Below are 20,700 nucleotides of genomic sequence, written 5' to 3'. Positions count from 1 at the left end.
ATTTGACTCAAGCTTATATAGAGCCTGGGTCACATGCTGCTCTGGCCAATCACAGCCATGCCATTAGTAGGCATGGCTGTGATGGCCTCTTGGGGCAAGTAGTATGACTATTGTTGATTCGCTGCTGTGCAGCCTTTCAAAAAGTGCCAAGAAAGCGGCAAACACCAAACCCAAACCCAAACTTTTACGGAAATGTTTGGGTTCGGGTCTGGGATCCAAAAATCCTAAAGTTTGGTACGAACCAGAGCTTTACAGTTCGAGTTCGCTCAACCCTAGTCAGCACACCACAACAACCTGCACCACCAGCTGATATGGAACGTCTTAGCAGGAGGCAGCATTTCAGTAACATGGTGGAGCAGTTTGTGTGCACACGCCTACACGTACTGAATGACGGGTCTGCCCCCTTCAACTTCTGGGTCTCCAAATTGGGCACATGGCCTGAGCTTGCCCTTTACACCTTGGAAGTGAGGGCCTGCCCTGCAGCCAGTGTATTGTCTGAACGTCTGTTTTGCACGGCAGAGGCCGTTATCACAGACCAGTGCAGCCGCCTGTCCACAGCCAATGTGGACAAGCTCACGTTCATTAAAATGAAACAGGCATGGATCCCACAGGACTTGTCTGTACCTCGTGCAAAATAAACATGTATACCGGCCTTAACCAGCCATTGTTATACTACAGCACAATTGCTCATTGTTGTACTTTGGATATTTTCTCTTTTGGAGTGTACCCTCCTCCACCACCGCTTCTACCTACACCACTACGTCCAGCACCTCCTACTCCATATGGACCTCCACCTCATACATCACGATTATATATTTTTAATTTGTACATATTTTATTTTATGCAATTTTACTAATTTGTCTGTTACATTTTCAGCTGAAATTCACTAATTCTTGGCTGTGATATACCCTGCTCTACCTAGTAGATAGGTTAATAAATTTCACAAATTTTTCTGTTACATTGTCGGTGACATTCACCAATTTTTAGCTTTGATATACCCCTGCTCTACCTAGTTGACAGGTTAATAAATTTCACAAATCTTTCTGTTACATAAGTGGGTGACATTCACCAATTTTTGGCTGTGATACACCCCTGCTCTACATAGTGGACAGGTTAATTAATTTCACAAATATTTCTGTTACATTCTTGGGTGACATTTTACAATTTTTGCCGTGAATAAACCCCTGCTCTTCATAGGTGACAGGGACCGAAATTTTTTAAAATCATCTGTTCCATTGGTGGGTGACAGTAACCCATTTCTGGCGATGAAAAGCCCTGCTTTGCAAATTCGTCTTTAATTGGCCCTTTCATTTGATCCTTCCGCTTTAATAACTTGTTCCACATTTCTCAATCACAATTCAATTTCATCCATTGATCTCCCTTGGATGTGCTATCCCTTTCTCACGCTCCCTCTCTGGTGTGGAACCCTGATTCGCTGCTAACCGTGATCAACATGGTAGGCGCAGAAAAGAACATCGAAAGTTGATAGAGCAGATATCCAATTGGATCGTGAACATCACGGGGACGTGCGACATGGTGGGGCAGTATATGTGCACATGCCTACACGAACTGACTGATGGATCTGCCCCCTACAACTTTTGGGTCTCCAAATTGGGCTCATGGCCTGAGCTTGCCCTTTATGTCTTGGAGGTGCTGGCCTGCCCTGCAGCCAGTGTATTGTCTGAACGTGTGTTTAGCACGACTGGAGAGGGTTATTGCAGGTTATTTCCCAATGTTTTGGGGTCTACCCTAATTTAAAAAAATAAAAATAAATTTAAAACCAAAAAGCAGTGTAGGCTACCTCCTCCTCCTCTACCGCCCCTTCCACCTACACCGCCACATCCAATGCCTCCTCAACCTCCTACTCCATATGGACCTCGTCCTCCTAGATCAAGAAACACAAAAAGGGGGGGTCAGCACATCCCAATGCGCAGGTGCACGTCGCAATGTGGCTGCAAATATAAATCTAACAAACACATCATGGTTCTACAAACCAAAGGTAGAGTACAAAAGTGTATTACATTGTAAATGCTATGCTAATAACTTAGAGATGCTTAGCAAATACATTTTGTACAAAATCATTTGAGCCCGTCTGCATTTCCTGGATTTCATGGTCGCTGTTAGTGTTAGGACCCGTCTTATAGAGATCGCCTTGGCGTGCGTCAGATGGGCTCAAATGATTTTGTACAAAATGTATTTGCTAAGCATCTCTGTTATTAGCATAGCATTTACAATGTAATATACTTTGGTTTGTAGAGTGCCGTTGCACTATGTGTTTGTTAGATGTATATTTGCAGCCACATTGTGACGTGCACCTGCGCATAGGGATGTGCTGACCCCCCCTTTTTGTTTTTCTAGTATTATATATAGGAGTAGTGGCTGACTCCTATATGCTGGGTCGTGCACTCCCTTGGCCTCTTGTGCCTCACAGGCTGATTTTAATTAGCTTGAGTATATAGTCTGCTCAACATGCATGCTGGTATTTATAGTCCCTGGATTCCATGAAGGCCATTTTGGCTCCACACAGATATGGATCAACAGGGGCCCAGCATTCAAGTGGGACCTGCATTTCCTGGATTTCATGGTCGCTGTTATGGCACCCAACAGGTGAGCTTTAGTGTTAGGACCCGTCTTATAGAGATCGCCTTGTGTTTGTCCTCCTAGATCAAGATTTTTTTATTTTCTTTTACGTATTTTATGTTATTTCCCTATCCACATTTGTTTGCAGGGCACTTGCCATGCTCTTAACCACATTTAGCTGGTATTTGCAGCCCTTTATCCCTTGCAATGACATTTTTAGAGCCATTTTAGTGCTCAAAAGTTCGGGTCCCCCTTGACTTTAATGGGGTTCGGGTTCGTGTCAAGTTCGGATCCCGAACTCAAACTTTTCTTTGAAGTTCGGCCGAACCCGTCGAACCCGAACATCCAGGTGTCTGCTCAATTCTACCTGTTTGGTACTCTGGCACACAAGGCTGACTTCATGTTAGGCTGCCTTTCCCACGACCCTCGCGTTATATGCATTTTAGATAACACGGATTACTGGGTGTTCACCCTTCTCGACCCCCGCTGCAAAGAGAACTTCTCATATCTCATTCCTGTGGTGGAGAGGATGAGTAAAGTAATGCAATGCCAGAAGGTACTTGTTGAGAGATTGCGCCAAAAGTTTACATCTGACAACACGTCAGATGTTGTCAGTACTTTCTTAGGCAACCGAGGAAGGGAGATAAGGGGAACACACAGCAGTCCCAACACTCTCCAAGGGACTCTTTCATGACACCCCGATAGCAACCTTACCATGAAGTGCTGCCTAGTGGTACAAGGAGGGAAAAGTTTTGGAAGATGGTGAAGGAATACACAGCAGACCATGTCAGCGTCCTAAATGATCCCTCCGCGCCTTACAACTACTGGGTGTCCAAGCTGGACATGTGGCACAAACTTGCCCTCTACACCTTTTTTTATAGGGTCAGCTCAACTACAGGCCCTCAACTAAAATTTTCTTATAGGATCAGCTCAACTGCAGGCCCTCAACTAATATTTTTTATACGGTCAGCTTAACAGCATGCACTCGCATATAATGTTTTAGAGCGTCAGCTGTACAGCATGCACTCAAATATAATGTTTTAGAGCGTCAGCTTACCTGCAGACACTCACATATAATGTTTTAGAGCATCAGCTGAACAGCATGCACTTGCATATAATGTTTTAGAGCGTCAGCTGAACAGCATGCATTCACATATAATGTTTTTATCAGCTCACCAGTAGGCATCCGGATATAATGTTTTAGAGAGTCAGCTCACCAGCAGGCCCTCACCCAGAATGTTTTAGAGGGTCTGCTCAGCAGCAGGCCCTAGCCCCTTATGTTTTGGATGGTCAGATCAGCAAGCCCTTGCTCCAAATGTTTTTGAAGGTCACCAGCAGGCCACTAATCATAATTTTTCAAGGGTGTGTATGATGTCCTCCTTCATGTGTAATAAAGGGTGTACTGTAGTGCTGGTTCCTTGTAATTTGTGGCAGCCCTTTCACTTAGTGCATAGGCTTTATAAGTGTAGAAGTCCCACTACCTGAACAATTGTACCACAATGTGAATGAGGCCCTCCTTTATGTGATATACAGGCTGTTTCGGAGTGCCTCTTGCTTGTAATTTTTTGCAGCACTTGCACTTTATATACAATTAAATATACAGGAGAGAATTTGTCCTAACATTTTTTTATGCAAAATTGATTATTATTTTTTTGGGGGGGGGGGGGGTTTGTGCGTATTTTTGTCAGTCTGTAAAAGTGGCGTTAAACTCGGACAACATGGTTCCCAGCAGCGACCTGAGAGTCCAAGATGCATCCAGATATCGTCCCAATGCTGTTCCCAATCCATTTCGGTGGTGTTTCTGTCACTTTCTGTCCTTTTCCAATGGACCAAGCACCCTCCCCTCTTCAGAGCAGGGGGTGCCTGGTTGTCTTTCATTGACTTCCATTATACTCGGGTGCTTGGTCGAGCACACTAATACAGCAATGTGCTCGGGCCGAACACCCGAATACTTTGGTGCTCAATTATCACTACTAATGTTTTAGAGGGTCAGCTCAGCAGAAGGCCCTCACCCCTAATGTTTTAGATGGTCAGATCAGCAGGACCTTGCTCCAAATGTTTTTGAGGGTCACCAGCAGGCTATCAATAATAATTTTTAAAGGTTGTGTATGATGCCCACCTTTTATGTGTAATAAAGGGTGTATTGGAGTGCCGATTCCTTGTAATTTTTGGATGCCCTTTCACTTAGTGCATATGCTTTGAGTATAGGAGTCCCACTACCTGAGCAATTGTTTTTACAATGTGAATGAGGCCCTCCTTTATTTGATATACAGGTTGTATCGGAGTGTCTCTTGCTTGTAATTTTTGGCAGCACTTGCACTTTTTATACAAGTAAATATACTGAAAATAATGTTTCCTAACAATTTTTTCACTAAAATACATTTTAATCCTAGGTTTTGTGCGTATTATTATCAGTGTGTAAAATTGGCGTACTACTCAAACATCGTCCAAGATGCATCCAGACATCCACCCCATGCTGTTCCCGAACCGTTTCGGTGGTGTTTCCATCAATTTCTGACCTTTTCATATAAACCAGACACCCTCCCCTCTTCAGAGCAGGGGGTGCCTTCTTTAATGCTCGGGTTCTGCCATTGACTTCCATTGTGCTTGGGTGCTCGGTAGAGCACCCAAGCATCCCGAGGTGTTCGGCCCGAGCACTTTGTTGCTCGATCAACACTAGCTCTGGGTCCTGACTGCACTCTGCCAGCAGCCCAAACAGTAAGTCAGCATTGGGGAGGAGGTGAAGCATGAGCAGGCACAGTCCATGGGGAAAGGATGACACATTATATAAAAAGTAGCAGCAGCGGGCACAATTCATTGGGTAAGGCTAGGTTATCACTTGCTATCAGATTCTAATATTCTGCTCCAGCATACCAGCAGAATATCAGAATTGCCAGATACAGCATATGACAAACACTGCTGGCACCTGCCGGATCCTATTCAAAATAACGGTGTCAGTCGAAATCCGGCATGCAGCAGTATTTTGCTCTTTGTTTTTTCCAGAATATGTTTTTCCAAATATAAAACGCCATCAACAAAATTCTTCAAATATATTCTTGATATAAACACCAATAAAGATATACCAATATTGCACTTAAATCCTGGTCCTAAAGTGTTAAATAGCTGAATAAACAAGAAATGCCCCGTAGGTGCTAACTACAGGGCTATGTAACCTCTAGTCCCCCAAATACACTGTGGATATGCCTAACTAGCTACTATTAAACAGCAGCCAGACAGTGTAACTGATAACCTAAAATCTAATAGTATCAAGTAACACATTCTGGATGAGGAGTGAAGATGGCATACCCCTTCAACACGCGTTTCAAGTGATGCTTTCTTAGGAAGGAGAGATTGTGGGGAATGCTGGGATGTCTTTCAAAGGACCTGCTACCAATAGGAATATGTATAAATCCACCCATGAGCTTAACCTAATGAGGTCATTATTATCGGCCCTTGATATGTGAGAAGGTACCACATGATATCCACTTCCACCCTTCACCCGAGGGCAACGCCGGTGAGGGCAAACCTCCTCCAACATTTTGAAGGGGCTGACGTCACCCTTATTTTGCCTCCTTGGCAACGAGCGAACTGTTATAACTTTAGATAGACTATCCCATAACACCTAATAATTGAAAAGAATACTATTTACTTATTTTCCCTATCTAATCATGTGTGTCTACTCATCTAAGATGAATCAAAAATAAATCATAATTAAATAATTAGCTAAACTAGAGAATCCATCTACAATATATATTTTTTTAAACGTGCAATATTGTGATAAACAAATATATTGCATTATTTTTTCAGTGTTTATATCCCTTTGAATTTCCACCCATAAGGTTTCTACATCCTCACCATCCACACCCACAATTGCCACTTTCACACTCGCCTTCAGATCACTCCTCACATACAGGCACATGCTACTGACTTTTCTATTTACCCTGTCTTTCCTAAATAAGATCTGTAGTGCTTCTGTGCACCTCCACTCTGCACCGCTCTGTATCTTGCAGCTTGGGGACCCGTTGATTTCGGACCCTCTATTTGGATGCCACACCCTTAGGGTGCATTTACACGACTGTATATATTTTGTGGCCCGTAACACACGAATCTGCAAAAACATTTTTTTGGCTGATATATTGAAACAATGCCTATTCTTATTAACAAGACAAACAAGAATAGGACATGTTCTATTTTTTTTTTTTTTTTTTTGCAGGACTACAAAATGGACAAGTCTATACAGACAGCACACATATTTTGCGAATCCACTGAGATGAATGACTCCACATCCGATCTGCAAAAAATGCTGATAAGATGCAGACCAAAATTATGGTCATGTGACTGGGGCCTTAAGCTAGATTCATACATAGATATCTTGTGGCATAGTTCAGCATTTTAAAATTTTTTGTGTTTGAGTTTTTTGCACCTGCATTTCTGTTATTTTTTTGCTGAATAGATGCTGGATCCAGATAAAGGTCTGTTGAAATAGAATTTTTTTGGGGCTAGTGCTGCAATCTTCTAATTGGTAGCATTTGTATGTCTCTAATGTTTTTTTTTTATGTAGCATATTTCAGCAATGGTGTTTTTCCATATATATATATATATATATATATATATATATATATATATAGAGAGAGAGAGAGAGAGAGAGAAAGAGAAAAAGTCTTAAACATGAAGTTGACCTCTAAACAGTATGGAAAAACTAAAAGTGGTTTCCATGACTTTTTTGTAGTAAAAAGCACCTGAGCAAATTTAGGTGGGAAGGAGCTCTTAGGGACCGTAATTATTCAAAGGAAATTATAGAGACAGCACATCAGGAAGTGGAACAGCTATATAAGAATTTGTCATTGTTAAAGAATGATAGAAAGGGAAAAAATGGTTATGTTATCGCACCTTTTGTTTTAAAAAAAACAACTGGAATATTTTAATATTTGATGGGGACACACCTCTGACAGGGCGCTGCCATCCGCGGCACCTGAGGGGTTAATTGTGCGGACGGCAGCGCCCTGTCAGAGGTCAGGTGGCGGGAATGTTTCTACAATGTTTGCATTGGTGGGCAGTGCCCCCCCCCGGTATTAAAATCATTGGTAGGCAGTGCGCTCTCCCCCCGCCCTTCCCATTATTAAAATCACTGGTGGGCAGTGCGCCCTCCCCCCTCCATCATTGGTGGCAGCGGCAGTGTAATGCTGGGGCTACGATTGGTTTCCATGGCAGCCAGGATGCTACTGAAGTCCTGTCTGTCATGGCCAGTTACTCTGCAGCATTATACTTACATGCGCTCTGGCCTCCTGGTGCTCCTTCTTGTAACTCACAGTTCTGTGCAGCGCATTGCTATAAGCAGAAGCAATGCACCGCACAGACCTGTGAGTTACAAGAAGAAGGAGCGCCCGGCGGCCACAGCGCATGTAAGGCTACTTTCACACTTGCGCTTGATCGGATCCGTTCTGAACGGATCCGATCATATTAATGCAGACGGAGGCTCCGTTCAGTACGGATCCGTCTGCATTAATAACTTAGAAAAATTTCAAGTAGCCTGAGCGGATCCGTTCAGACTTTCAATGTAAAGTCAATGGGGGACGGATCCGCTTGAAGATTGAGCCATATGGGCTCATCTTCAAGCGGATCCGTTCCCATTGACTTACATTGTAAGTCTGAACGGATCCGCACGGCCAGGCGGACAGCTGAACGCTGCAAGCAGCGTTCAGCTGTCCGCCTGTCCGTGCGGAGGCGAGCGGAGGCTGAACGCCGCCAGACTGATGCAGTCTGAGCGGATCCGCTCCATTCAGACTGCATCAGGGCTGGACGGAGGCGTTCGCGTCCGCTCGTGAGCTCCTTCAAACGGAGTTCACGAGCGGAATTGCGAACGCAAGTGTGAAAGTAGCCTAAGTATGCTGCTAACTGACCATGGCAGCCAGACAGGACTTCAGTAGCATAATAACTTAATGAGAACTTGCAGCAAGTTTGCAAAAGCAAGTTAATATGGAGACTTGCAAAGCAGACTTGCTGCAAGTTTGCAGCATACTTGTGCAGCTTGGCAAGCACAACATACTTGTGAGCTTGCAGCACAAATACTTGCTATCTGATATGGAAAGACACTGGGGGCTGGTGAGAGGCACTGGGGGCTGATGAAGAAGCACTGGGGGCTGGTGAGAGGCACTGGGGGCTAATGTAGAGGCTACTGGGGGGTTGCTATAAGGCTACTGGGGGCTGCTATAAGGCATGGGGCTCTTATCTGAGGTGTGATTGGGGGTCATTTATATTGGGGTCTGAGCTGAGGTGTGATCTGATGTCATATTGGGGTCTTATTAACATTGGGGAACTTATTGGGGCTGTTAGCTGAGGTCTGATTAACATTGGGGGTCTGATTGGTGGTCTGACCTGAGGTGTAATGAAAAAGTTTTTTTTTTCCAGAGCAGCTTGGAGAAAAAAGGCCTCACAGTCTCCCACACTCCTTCTGCCCGGCCAAGCCTGTCAGAACTCCTGAGGTCAAGCCTGTCAGCACCCCTGAGGCCAAGCCTGCCAGCACCCCTGAGGCTAAGCCTCCCAGCACCCCTGAGTCTTCATAACTATAAGTAAATTATATATAAGGGGAGCTTATAATATGAAAGAGAACAAATTACGCCTGAACAGACATATAGCGCAAATTGCAGTTTTTGTTTACGTTTTATGTTGCACTGAATTTTCAGCAAAAAAAATAAAATAAAAAATAAAATATATATATATACAGAAAAAAATATAACTGACAGCACCACCTTTGAAGCAATAGCTAGTGGGTGCAAAGTCCAAGTACGGCAACTGGATCTTACCCCTTTCAATATGATAAAAAATTGGACTGCACTCCAGACGGTTCCTTGTAGTAAAACGAGTGAAGTTTATTCACACATGTGATGGCAGCAAAAAAGCGACGTTTCGGCTCAACATGAGCCTTTCTCAAGCATGAGAAAGGCTCATGTTGAGCCGAAACGTCGCTTTTTTGCTGCCATCACATGTGCGAATAAACTTCACTCGTTTTACTACAAGGAACCGTCTGGAGTGCAGTCCAATTTTTTATCATATATATATATATGTGAACAGCACTCCTGGAATCCACAGAAAAAGTTTTTCTTTATCCACCCATGTGATGCAACGTTTCTCAAGCAAAGAACAAGTGCATACTGTGAGATATATATACCCAAGAGGAAGTGAAGTCAATTTAATTACAAGATCGTGTGACAATCATGTGATACAGATCATGTGATACATGACATTCGTAGATACAAAAACAAACCCAATAGTGTTACAATATAAAGTAATCAGTGCATAAATTCATGCATATTCATAATGTATTGAAGTACGCCCATAGAGAGCAATGTAGTGTCATCATATCAATACATAAAGTGCAAGTGCAATATAAAATACAGCCTGTTTCAAAGTTTCTGGATCAGGTGTAACACATCATGTGTAATGAGGGAGAAGAGATCAGGGAGGGATGGACAAAACAATACTGATCGGGTATATACATACAAATCCTCATGGATTCTTCTTAGCGTTATCTAAACTCCAGTAGTCTGTCTCATAGTTCCTTTTGATCCAATGTCTGCCTTTAAGTTGGTCTTGCAGATTCCTCGACCCCCTTCCCAGTGGTGTGTGCTTTTCTTTCTTTGCTTGTCTGTAGACAGAAGTTATATAACTATTTGTGCTATATTATACTAATGTTTATTTTCTATTTCTCTATAGTACACTATTGAATGAGAGGAGATCAAGGACTTTGGACCAACATAACTGTCGGGAATAAGTGACACTTTGATATACCCATCGAACCACCGCTTTATCCCTATCCAGATTGCGCTATGTATAATTTTCTCTGCACATGTCTCTGTTTGCCGGATTTTTTCTATATACCCCATAAGCCAGATAGAGAGGAGATCCCTCTTGGGCTGTGTGGTGTGATAACGGACCACTGGTTAGACCTGATGGCTGTCTGTATTATTATGCAGTATTCCACAAGTCATTTTCAGGTGGGGGAGGTGGATAATCCTGTACAAAGGACGATCCCCTCCCACTGTACACACTTTGCCCTAGTTTAGTATAATGGCTGTGTATTTGGGGTTTGTGTCTGAAAAGAGGGCAAGATTTCCATGAATGTAGATGGCGCCTGACTCCCGATGATAATTGCGGGCATGCGCAGACCACCTGTCTGGTCTATACCTGTTTAAAGATGACTATTGCGGTGCGGAGTCCCAGTGCGCGTGCACTGGATATTTAGCGCATGTGCAATGGGTTTTGCAAACACGCAATCAATGGTGGCAACCTGGAGCAGGCGCAATGCGGTTTGGATAACGCTAAGAAGAATCCATGTGGTTTTGTATGTATATACCCGATCGGTATTGTTTTGTCCATCCCTCCCTGATCTCTTCTCCCTCATTACACATGATGTGTTACACCTGATCTAGGAACTTTGTAACAGGTTGTAGTTTATATTGTACTTGCACTTTATGTATTGATATGATGACACTACATTGCTCTCTATGGGCGTACTTCAATACATTATGATATCATCTGTATGAATTTTTGCACTAATTACTTTATATTTGAACACTATTGGGTTTGTTTTTGTATCTAAGAATGTCTTGTATCACATGATTGTCACATGATCTTGTAATTGAATTGACTTCACTTCCTGTTGGGCATATATATTCCCACAGTTTGCACTTGATTTCCTGATAGTTAGGCTTCTGAGTAGCAGATGGTCTACCCTAGGCACATTTGGCTCCAGATCTCCCACTGCTACCACCCTGCTTCCTCATTGGCATGCTGCCACCCTGCTGCTGTCTCATGGACTGCTGCTATGTTATGGACTATTGATACAAAATGGATACTTGCTTGTTGAGCTAAGATGGCGGCCAGGCATTCTGCCAACACCTATAAACTAGAATCTTACTTTGTGTTTTTATCATGTGTTTCTTTGTGGTTTCCGTTCAGCTCAAGCAAGCAGTTACAAAGAAAGAAGTAACAGTTTCACCCAGGAACAAGGTGGGGGAGTGAGGAGGAATTTCCTCTGGCCGTCAAGGTTACAGAAAAGTAGAGAGTTCATAGCCAATAGAAAATATATACTTTATCTTTCACCCCCCCCCCTCACTCCCTCCTTTCGTGAAAACTATGTATTGTCTGTTTTCTTAGAAATAAACCAGAGATCCTTTTTAACTCCATGTAGTGAGTTGTCTGTCTGATCTCTCCGTGCACGTATCTTAATTAATTTGGAGCAGTACATCAAATCAAACTGACAGCTTTGTCAGAACCAGAACAATTTTGGCGCCCAATCGTGGGGCTCGAGGATTGGACCCTCTGTTCCCGTACCCCCAGAGACCAGACGAGAAGAGGCGCACTAACGGACACCGGGATCGTAACCCGTGATATGAGGTAAGAAAATTGAGTCATCTTGCCCATAAAGTGTCCCCTGGTGTAGCCTCTTGGTGTTCGTCTGAGGGAGGGGTGCGGAAGCAGTCTGGGACGTCCTCGAGGGCATGAAAGTAAGAACCCCATATGTTTTCTTAAAGTCTTGATGTACTGTGTTGTGCCTATAAGTTGTGAAGACCCTGTTGACAAGTATCATTGACTGAGACACGGAGTTCTCCTGTTTTCCTGTATCGGAGTTCAGCCCGGTGTCTGACTCAAATCTCCATAAAGGGGACGATCACAGATGGGTGGAGAGCGGTTCGCGGTAGCCCAGAGTGTGCTGACCGGAACTCAAAGGTCTTCACGTCCAGTGATTACTCTATGCAGAGGTCTTTAGGCGGCTTCAGTAGGTACGAGAGATAATGGGAAATGAGGAAAGTGTCCCGAAGGGTTACTGTTCGCCTGAACAGTACGTGGCGGACAGGAGAGGCAAACGCTTCATAAAAGGATTAAGTAAGTTGGAGAAGAGTTATAGTGTCTGTAAAGGAGGCATCCTATGTAGTGCCACCTGGCAAGTGTTGTTAAACGAGAAGAGAGGGAAGTTAGAAGATGATAAATTGACAGACATGGTCCGTGTGTGGTTGGACTGTAGTAAAGAATTTGAACAGACCGGGGGGGAACTAAATTTTGATGAGAAAAGACAGAGATATTTCTGTAAGCCTGGTGTTGCATTGATACATGACTTGCCACCACCCTATAATGGCGCCGGGAAGAAAGCAGGTGGGTGGACCTGCAAAACATGCGGTCAACAGAATCCCTCCTCCCGTGATACGTGCCTTCCCTGTGGGGTTCCCCACCCACAAAACCACACCTTGGTAACTACTCCCCGGCACGTCCCATTACTTCCCGTGTTAGCTACAGCGCCATCTTGTCCCCAGCCAACGCCCATGAACGGACCTTTAATATCATTCGGTCCGGACCCCCCCGTCACTCCTATGTCACCCTTGCCCCTTCCTACTACCTTGTACCCCATGGTTAACCCGGACGGTACATTCATGCTACCCCACTCACCTGCCACCCTTACTCCTATAATGGTAGGGGGGCAACCTGATGAAGCAGAACAGGGGGATGCAGACGGTGCTGCAGAATCCACAATGGGCATACAAAATGCACCGGGTAATATGCAGACTCCTTCGCGGGGTACCCCGACAGACTACGGGGATCCGCCAACTTTATCCCTGGCACCACAGTGGACTGTACCCATGACCGTGCGCCCATCACGACGTTCACAAGATCAAATACTGCAGGGTCAGATTACAGAGTTACAAAAGAACTTACAGAAAATTGAGCAGGGAAACCTTGAGACACTGAAAGAAGCCCTAGCACTTAACCGGCCACAGGGACCACCAAAATATGTGTCTTTCACCCCACAACAGTTATTCACCATAGTGAATTTACTGCCTGACCCTGAGACCCATCCCATGCCCTTTTTCAGGAAACTGTCCCAAGTGCATCAAACCTATGGGTGCACATGGTCGGACCTGCAAAGTATAGTGGAAAACAAGACAGGTGAATACTCCTCACTGATAATGGATCAAATCCACATCCCTGAGCTTAAAGGTGCTAACTTTGACCCCCGGGATCATGAGTCTGGAGAATTCTTTATAGAACAACTACAGAAATGGGCGAAAGCAAGATTAGCAGACCAATCCACGACATTACAAGATATGACACAGGAAAAAGTTGAAACTGTCGAGAAATTTGCTCAGAGGATTAAACAGAATTACAAAGACATGGGTTTTAGTCAGAATGAGCCTGTTCATCTCAGACTCTTGGCCCGCTCATTTGTCGATGGTCTACGACCAGAGATAAACAAAGCCCTTGTGACCTGTCGCCCTGAGTGGAAATCCTTGACACTAGATATGCTGGAGCAGATTGCAAAGGGTCTAGAGAGTAACACAAAGAAAACCCGTGCTGCTGTGATAGCCGTGATGTCAGGAGAAGATGGTGGAGAGCACCCACCCCCTTATGTCTGTTATGGGTGCGGCAAGCCCGGACACGTGAAACGGCACTGCCGTAGCAAACATCTGTGGCCAACCAATCAACGGCGACAGGGGGGCACTCAGCCCCCTTCATCGCAATAGGATGCTGGCAAACCAGTGCAGGGAGGGGACATTCCATATATGACAGTCTCTACCCCTCCTACCGGTCCCGCCCCTCGAGTGACTCTCGAGGTTGCAGGGAAGGAACTTTCATTTCTTGTGGACACTGGTGCAGCCCGCAGTGTATTATGTGAGACTGCCGTACCTCATTCTTGGCTCACTGACATTCAATTACCTTGTTCTGGACTGGAGGGGGTTGTGCAACATAACTCCGTGACCAAGCCACTCACAGTCACTCCCCCTAGATTCTCCCGGACTAAAACCCCCCAACTCCACCTCCCTGCAGGAGTCATGTCGCAGTTTGTTGTCAGCCAAACGTGCCCCTTCAATCTGTTAGGCTCTGATTTTCTTCAGAAAATCCAGGCTAACATACAGTTCAAAGAGGATGGAACAGTCACCCTCGGTACAGCCCTACACCCGGAGGATACTTGCCTCCTTATGGCATTAACCACACTTCAGGACGCTGACTCATATGAACTAGGGGATTCGCTGCAAACCATTTTGCACCTCATCCCCGATACTCTCTGGACCAAAGGACCCCAGGATATCGGACGCCTCAATGTCCCACCGGTCACTGTGACCCTGAAGGATCCCAAGGTTCTGCCATACAAAGCGCAATATCCGCTTTCTATCTCACAACAGGATGCTATTACTCTCCAGGTGCAGGCCCTCCTGCAGAATGGGGCAATCAAGATCACTACTTCTCCCTGTAACTCACCCCTTTACCCAGTACGGAAGAAAAGGGAGAAAGGGCAGCCTCCAACGTACCGCATGGTGCAGGACCTCCGAGTTGTCAATGAGGCTACTGTTCTTGAGACACCTATTGTCCCCAATCCGCACACACTCCTTGCTGGCATTCCACCCACGGCCACTACTTTCACTGTCATTGATCTGGCCAATGCATTCTTTTCTGTTCCCTTACATGAGAAATGTCAGTTTCTTTTTGCTTTCACACATGCAGGCAAACAGTACACCTGGACTGTTATGCCTCAAGGGGCTCAAAACAGCCCTTCCTGCTTCAGCAAGGCTATGTCCTCTGTTCTGCAACCCTGGCAAGCAGATCACCCGGATGTGGAACTCCTCCAGTATGTGGATGACCTTCTCCTCTGTGCGGTCTCTCCCCAAATCTGCATGACAAAATCTGTCTCACTTCTCCAGTTTTTAGCCTCTGCTGGATGTCGGGTCTCACAAGCCAAACTACAACTGTGTCTCCCCAAAGTTGTCTTCCTAGGTCATTGCATCTCTCAAGGTCACAAGCACCTCACTGAGGCGAGGAAGAAGGCTATCTCTGACATCCAACTCCCGGACACTCCTCATCAGCTGCAAACCTTCCTGGGACTCATCTCCTACTGCAGGCCTTGGATATCTGATGCTTCTGTCCTCATGCAGCCCTTATATGACTGTATACCACGTAATGCTGCTACTCCTTTCCAGATGACAATGGAGGCCGGAGAGGCTTTTCAGTCATTAAAGGCCGCCATTGCATCTGCCCCTGCGCTTGGCATCCCCAACTACAACCTTCCTTTCCGGCTGTATGTCATGGAACGCCAAGGTCACGCTACTGGAGTCCTCACTCAAACTCATGGTGGCCGCAATCGACCCTTGGGTTACTATTCTAAGCGTCTTGACCCGGTAGCCAGAGCCGCCCCGTCCTGTGTCAGAGCTATCCATGCTGCCAGCTCTCTTCTAAACGTCACATCTGACGTTGTGCTGGGTCATCCCCTCACTATTCTGGCTCCCCATGACATTTCTGCCATCCTCCAGCAGACTCAACCTAAACACCTCACTGCACAGCGCCACCTCCGGCTTCAGTGTAGTTTGCTTCTGCCAGATAATGTCACCATTCAGAGGTGCCACATCCTCAATCCTGCTGCACTCCTTCCTCTTCCAAGGGGGGAGTATAATGGAGATTCTGAAGATTTTATTGATCTACATGCTGAAGAGGATCTTCAGGAAGAAGAACTATGGGCCTCAACCGACTCTCTTTACAAGGAACAAGAACATGATTGCATCACAATGATGGAAGCTGAAGTAGGGACACCACCATCAGTCCAAGACACTCCTCTGACAAACCCTCATTGGATTCTCTTTGTGGACGGCTCAAGGTATGCCGATGACAAGGGGAAGTTCCATACAGGCATGGCAGTCACAAGTGAGCATGAAGTGCTGTGTGCAAGACAATTGCGCCCAGACCAGTCAGCACAAGAAGCTGAACTCATTGCCCTCACTGAAGCCTGCCTCATGGCAAAAGACTCTACCGCCAATATCTACACAGATTCTAGATATGCCTTTGGAGTGGTTCATGACTTTGGACTAATATGGAGGGCCCGGGATTACATCACAGCTGCAGGAACCCCGATTAAGAATGCTGCAGCAGTAGCAGCCCTGATGGCAGCAGTACTCCTGCCCAACCAAGTGGCAGTGATCAAAGTAAAGGCCCATACTCGAGCTGACACCCCTGAGGCCAGAGGGAACGCCCTAGCTGACCAAGCGGCCAAGGAAGCAGCAGTGAAAGAGGAAAGAGTCCAGTCAGACCAGATTATGATAACACAAGAAGAAATCACATGGGACCTCCTGAAACAAATGCAGAAACAGGCCACTCTCAGGGAAAAGGAAATCTGGCTGAAAGAATCAGCCCTCGAAGAAGAATCTGGACTCTGGACACAAGGAAAGAGAGTCTGCCTACCCAGAGCTCTTTATCCCCTAATAGCCTCAGTGGCCCATGGGCCCACCCACCAATCCAAAACCATCATGAAAGAACTAATTGACAAAATATGGGTGGCCCCAGGGATAACCCCTGTCCTGGTGAGACATACTCAAGCGTGTCTCATCTGTGCAGAGTGTAACCCCGGCAGAACCGAGCCCACTCCCAGAAAATGTCTCCCGAAAGCCTTATATCCCTTTCAGAGGATACAAATCGATCATATCCAGATGCCAATGTGCCAAGGGTTTCAATATGTGCTAGTAGTGATAGACTTGTTCTCTGGGTGGCCAGAAGCCTACCCCGTCCGAAACCAGACAGCAACCACTACTGCAAAAAAACTGATGCAGGAGCTTGTCTGTAGGTTCGGAGTACCTGAGGTCATTGAGAGTGATCAGGGCCCAGCATTCACTGCTAGTCTAACCCAAGAGGTCTGGAAGATGGTAGGGTCACACCTGGCGTATCATACCCCATACAGGCCCCAAAGCAGCGGCAAAGTCGAAAGATTGAACGGGGTGTTAAAATCTAAAATGCTGAAGATGACCAGGGAGACTGGGCTTAATTGGGTTCAGTGTTTGCCTATAACCCTCTTTTCCGTTAGGCATACACCAAGGCCCCCACACAAACTAACCCCATATGAGATCTTATTTGGGACAGGGCCAAGAATGGGACAGTATTTCCCACAACAGTTACAAATGCATTATGAATCTGTTGCAAAATATGTGATAGCCTTGAGCAAGCAATTGTCTAATATACATGCACAAGTTTTCTCTTCCATTCCAGATCCTAACTCCCTAGAGGGAAGCCACACTCTCAAACCTGGAGAGTGGGTGGTGGTCAAGAAACACGTCAGAAGCACCCTCGAACCACGATACGAGGGACCTTACCAGGTGTTGCTGACTACTCCAACCTCTGTGAAACTCGAAGGGAGACCCACCTGGATCCACGCTTCTCATTGTAAAAGAGTGAAGGCTGTCCCACCGTCCCAGGAACCATAAGCCATGAGGATTCACATACTGATCATGACTTTGACAGTGGGCATATCTGCAGTATTCACGCCACTGGGTGATGAATGGGACAATTCACTGATACGGCACCATCAAATTTTAGTCCAGGGGTTGAAGGAGACTGAAACTCTGAGAGATTGTTGGATCTGTACCCACAGTCCCGTGAGTTCAACCAGTATGCCTTATTTTGCAATACCCCTGGACCTTTCTGAACTGATTGACCTGTCTAATTCTACCATCTTTCTCACTAGTATACACCAAGTTAAATCCAATACAAACAAGGACAGGGAAGTAGCCTTACCTGTTGCAGGGTGGGCAGATGCCCCATGGCTCATGATAAACAGATCAGGCCCCTCGGTAGATTATAGCTCTACTCCTTGGCAAGAGGGACACTGGGCTAATGTCACATGTTTTCCTAGCTGGACACACTGTTATTGTCTCCAAGTACAAACCAAAGGTATGACATTTAGTCCACACATACACTCAGGTTGCAATGATTCAACAACAGACAGCCACGTGCAGTGTATTGGTGTAGATGCTGTGAATGGAAAGGATCTGCCCTGTAACAACCGTACTGTACAGGATCTCCTGACAGGTATATTAGCTAACGACACCGAAAGTCAGTCAAAAGGATATGAGTTGGCGAAAGGGACACAATTAGCCAAACTAATTACCCGATTATTCAATGGCACAGCAGTAGCAGTTCCAGACGACATATACTTAGTTTGTGGACACAAAGCATACAAATGGTTATCCGAGAATGTCACAGGACTGTGCACCATCGCCAGGCTTACTCCTGCCACCTTTATAGTACCACACTCTGAAATTGACATAAATGCAGTACCTAAACACACCTTGTATCGTAGGGCCAAAGATAACACACCCAGACCAAATGGCAAGCCACATGTAGTAGAGATGAGCATTACCAACAAAATTGTTAGTTCCATCTTCATATATCCCATGATAGCGCAGATGTGGGATCATCTGGTAGTAGCAACAGACTACCTGGATGACCAAATATGGGAAGTGATGAGACTTATGAATACCTCAAACATTGTGCAAAACCAGTTAATTATTGTCACCAACCAACACACATTAGTTCTAGATTATGTTACAGCTAAAGACGGAGGTATGTGCCAGATCGTGGGACCCTCTTGTTGCCATTACATAGACCCGCAGGGTAATTTGCAAGTTAAGGTGGATATAGAGAAGATGGCGGATTTAAGAGATAAATGGCTGGATGCACATAAAGCTGATAAAGATACATGGTGGTCTGATACCTTCTCTTCCCTTAACCCCAATAACTGGTTCAAAGGTATTGGGGGTTGGCTCATGGGAATTGTCCAAGTAATATTGCAGGTAGCCCTAATAATATTGGTGATATATGTAGTGATTAAGCTCGTTCTTATTTGTGTGACCCGCTTTTCAAAAAGAATGAAGAAAACTGATGAACGACCTATTATGCTCCTCTACGATGAGGAAGGACAGAAGGAAACATCGTTCAACACAGCTCCCCCTCCTCACAATGATGCCTGGCTGAGATAGGGTGAGATGAATCCCAGGGTATTACCACAAGTCCGAGCAACCGGGAGCCTACCTATAAGGGGTAGGTTGTCGCCACTGCGGGTGAAGAGGATACGAATGGTATGCCCAGGGGATTCGCTAGGAGAAGGGAAAGTCTACAATCAAGTCTCCAAGGGGGGACTGTTATGGACTATTGATACAAAATGGATACTTGCTTGTTGAGCTAAGATGGCGGCCAGGCATTCTGCCAACACCTATAAACTAGAATCTTACTTTGTGTTTTTATCATGTGTTTCTTTGTGGTTTCCGTTCAGCTCAAGCAAGCAGTTACAAAGAAAGAAGTAACAGTTTCACCCAGGAACAAGGTGGGGGAGTGAGGAGGAATTTCCTCTGGCCGTCAAGGTTACAGAAAAGTAGAGAGTTCATAGCCAATAGAAAATATATACTTTATCTTTCACCCCCCCCTCACTCCCTCCTTTCGTGAAAACTATGTATTGTCTGTTTTCTTAGAAATAAACCAGAGATCCTTTTTAACTCCATGTAGTGAGTTGTCTGTCTGATCTCTCCGTGCACGTATCTTAATTAATTTGGAGCAGTACATCAAATCAAACTGACAGCTTTGTCAGAACCAGAACAGCTATCCTCACCTCTGATGATGATGATGCCCTCTCTTCACCTGGCTCCTATGTGCGATCGGTAACATTATCATCCACTACTGTCTGTTTGTTACTTATGTCTCCCAAAACAATCTCATGGCCACATCCCTGACAGCTCGCAACACGTGTTCCTGTTCTCATCGCTAGTTGCACGCCTAAGGGAGGACGCAGCAGACTTCTTCTCCAAGTCTGAAATTTGGAGCACAGCTGGCAGCATGCATTACTTCTCGAAGCAAAAGAACGAGGCAGCTGCAGGACAGGTGAGGGTGTTCCTGGGCCATGCCAACTAAGTGTGGTGTCAGAGGAACTGACGGATTTCTGGCTGTGTGTATCTGTTGTCACCTGAGATGATGTTGAAGATCGAGTCAGCCATTCCAGTACAGCAGGATTGTTGGTCAAAACACGACCCCTGGATGACAGCGACAGGTCTGGCCTATTGCTGCGACCACCACCCGTTCTTCTGTTGCTATTTTTGCTGGCTGTAGCAACATTTTTGCCACTACCCATTCCTTTTGAGAGCCCAGGCAATTGTCTGAACATGGTGTACAGTAACTGAATCAGAATTGTAGCAGATGTAGTATGCATGATGCAGCATATAGACTAGAAAAACACACCTATATATTACACCGCCTGTTGACAATAATTCTGATGCACAGTAAGTCTATGCACACTACTCAAAAAAAGTTAGGGATATTTGA

General features: G+C 45.4%; 1 protein-coding gene across 1 annotated transcript; it reads left to right on the top strand.

The window, feature by feature from the left end:
* The first annotated feature begins 16,300 nt into the window (after positions 1–16,300).
* Positions 16,301–20,195, top strand: LOC122935427. The gene is made up of 2 exons (XM_044291194.1): positions 16,301–17,149; positions 20,150–20,195. The coding sequence occupies exons 1-2, from the start codon at positions 16,356–16,358 to the stop codon at positions 20,193–20,195; spliced, it is 840 nt and encodes a 279-aa protein (XP_044147129.1). The 5' UTR covers positions 16,301–16,355.
* Positions 20,196–20,700: the final 505 nt, after the last annotated feature.

The sequence above is a fragment of the Bufo gargarizans genome, chromosome 4 (genome assembly GCF_014858855.1).
Source record: "Bufo gargarizans isolate SCDJY-AF-19 chromosome 4, ASM1485885v1, whole genome shotgun sequence".
NCBI lineage: Eukaryota > Metazoa > Chordata > Amphibia > Anura > Bufonidae > Bufo > Bufo gargarizans.
Note: the sequence above shows the minus strand (reverse complement) of the source record. Positions and strands in the feature narration are given on the sequence as shown.

Bases quoted from the DNA above. Each gene is read 5' to 3' on its own strand.
- LOC122935427 (XM_044291194.1), top strand. From the start codon at position 16,356: ATGGCAAAAGACTCTACCGCCAATATCTACACAGATTCTAGATATGCC. The intron at 17,150-20,149 runs AAAAAAACTGAT...TCTCATCGCTAG, and splicing joins CAGACAGCAACCACTACTGC to TTGCACGCCTAAGGGAGGAC.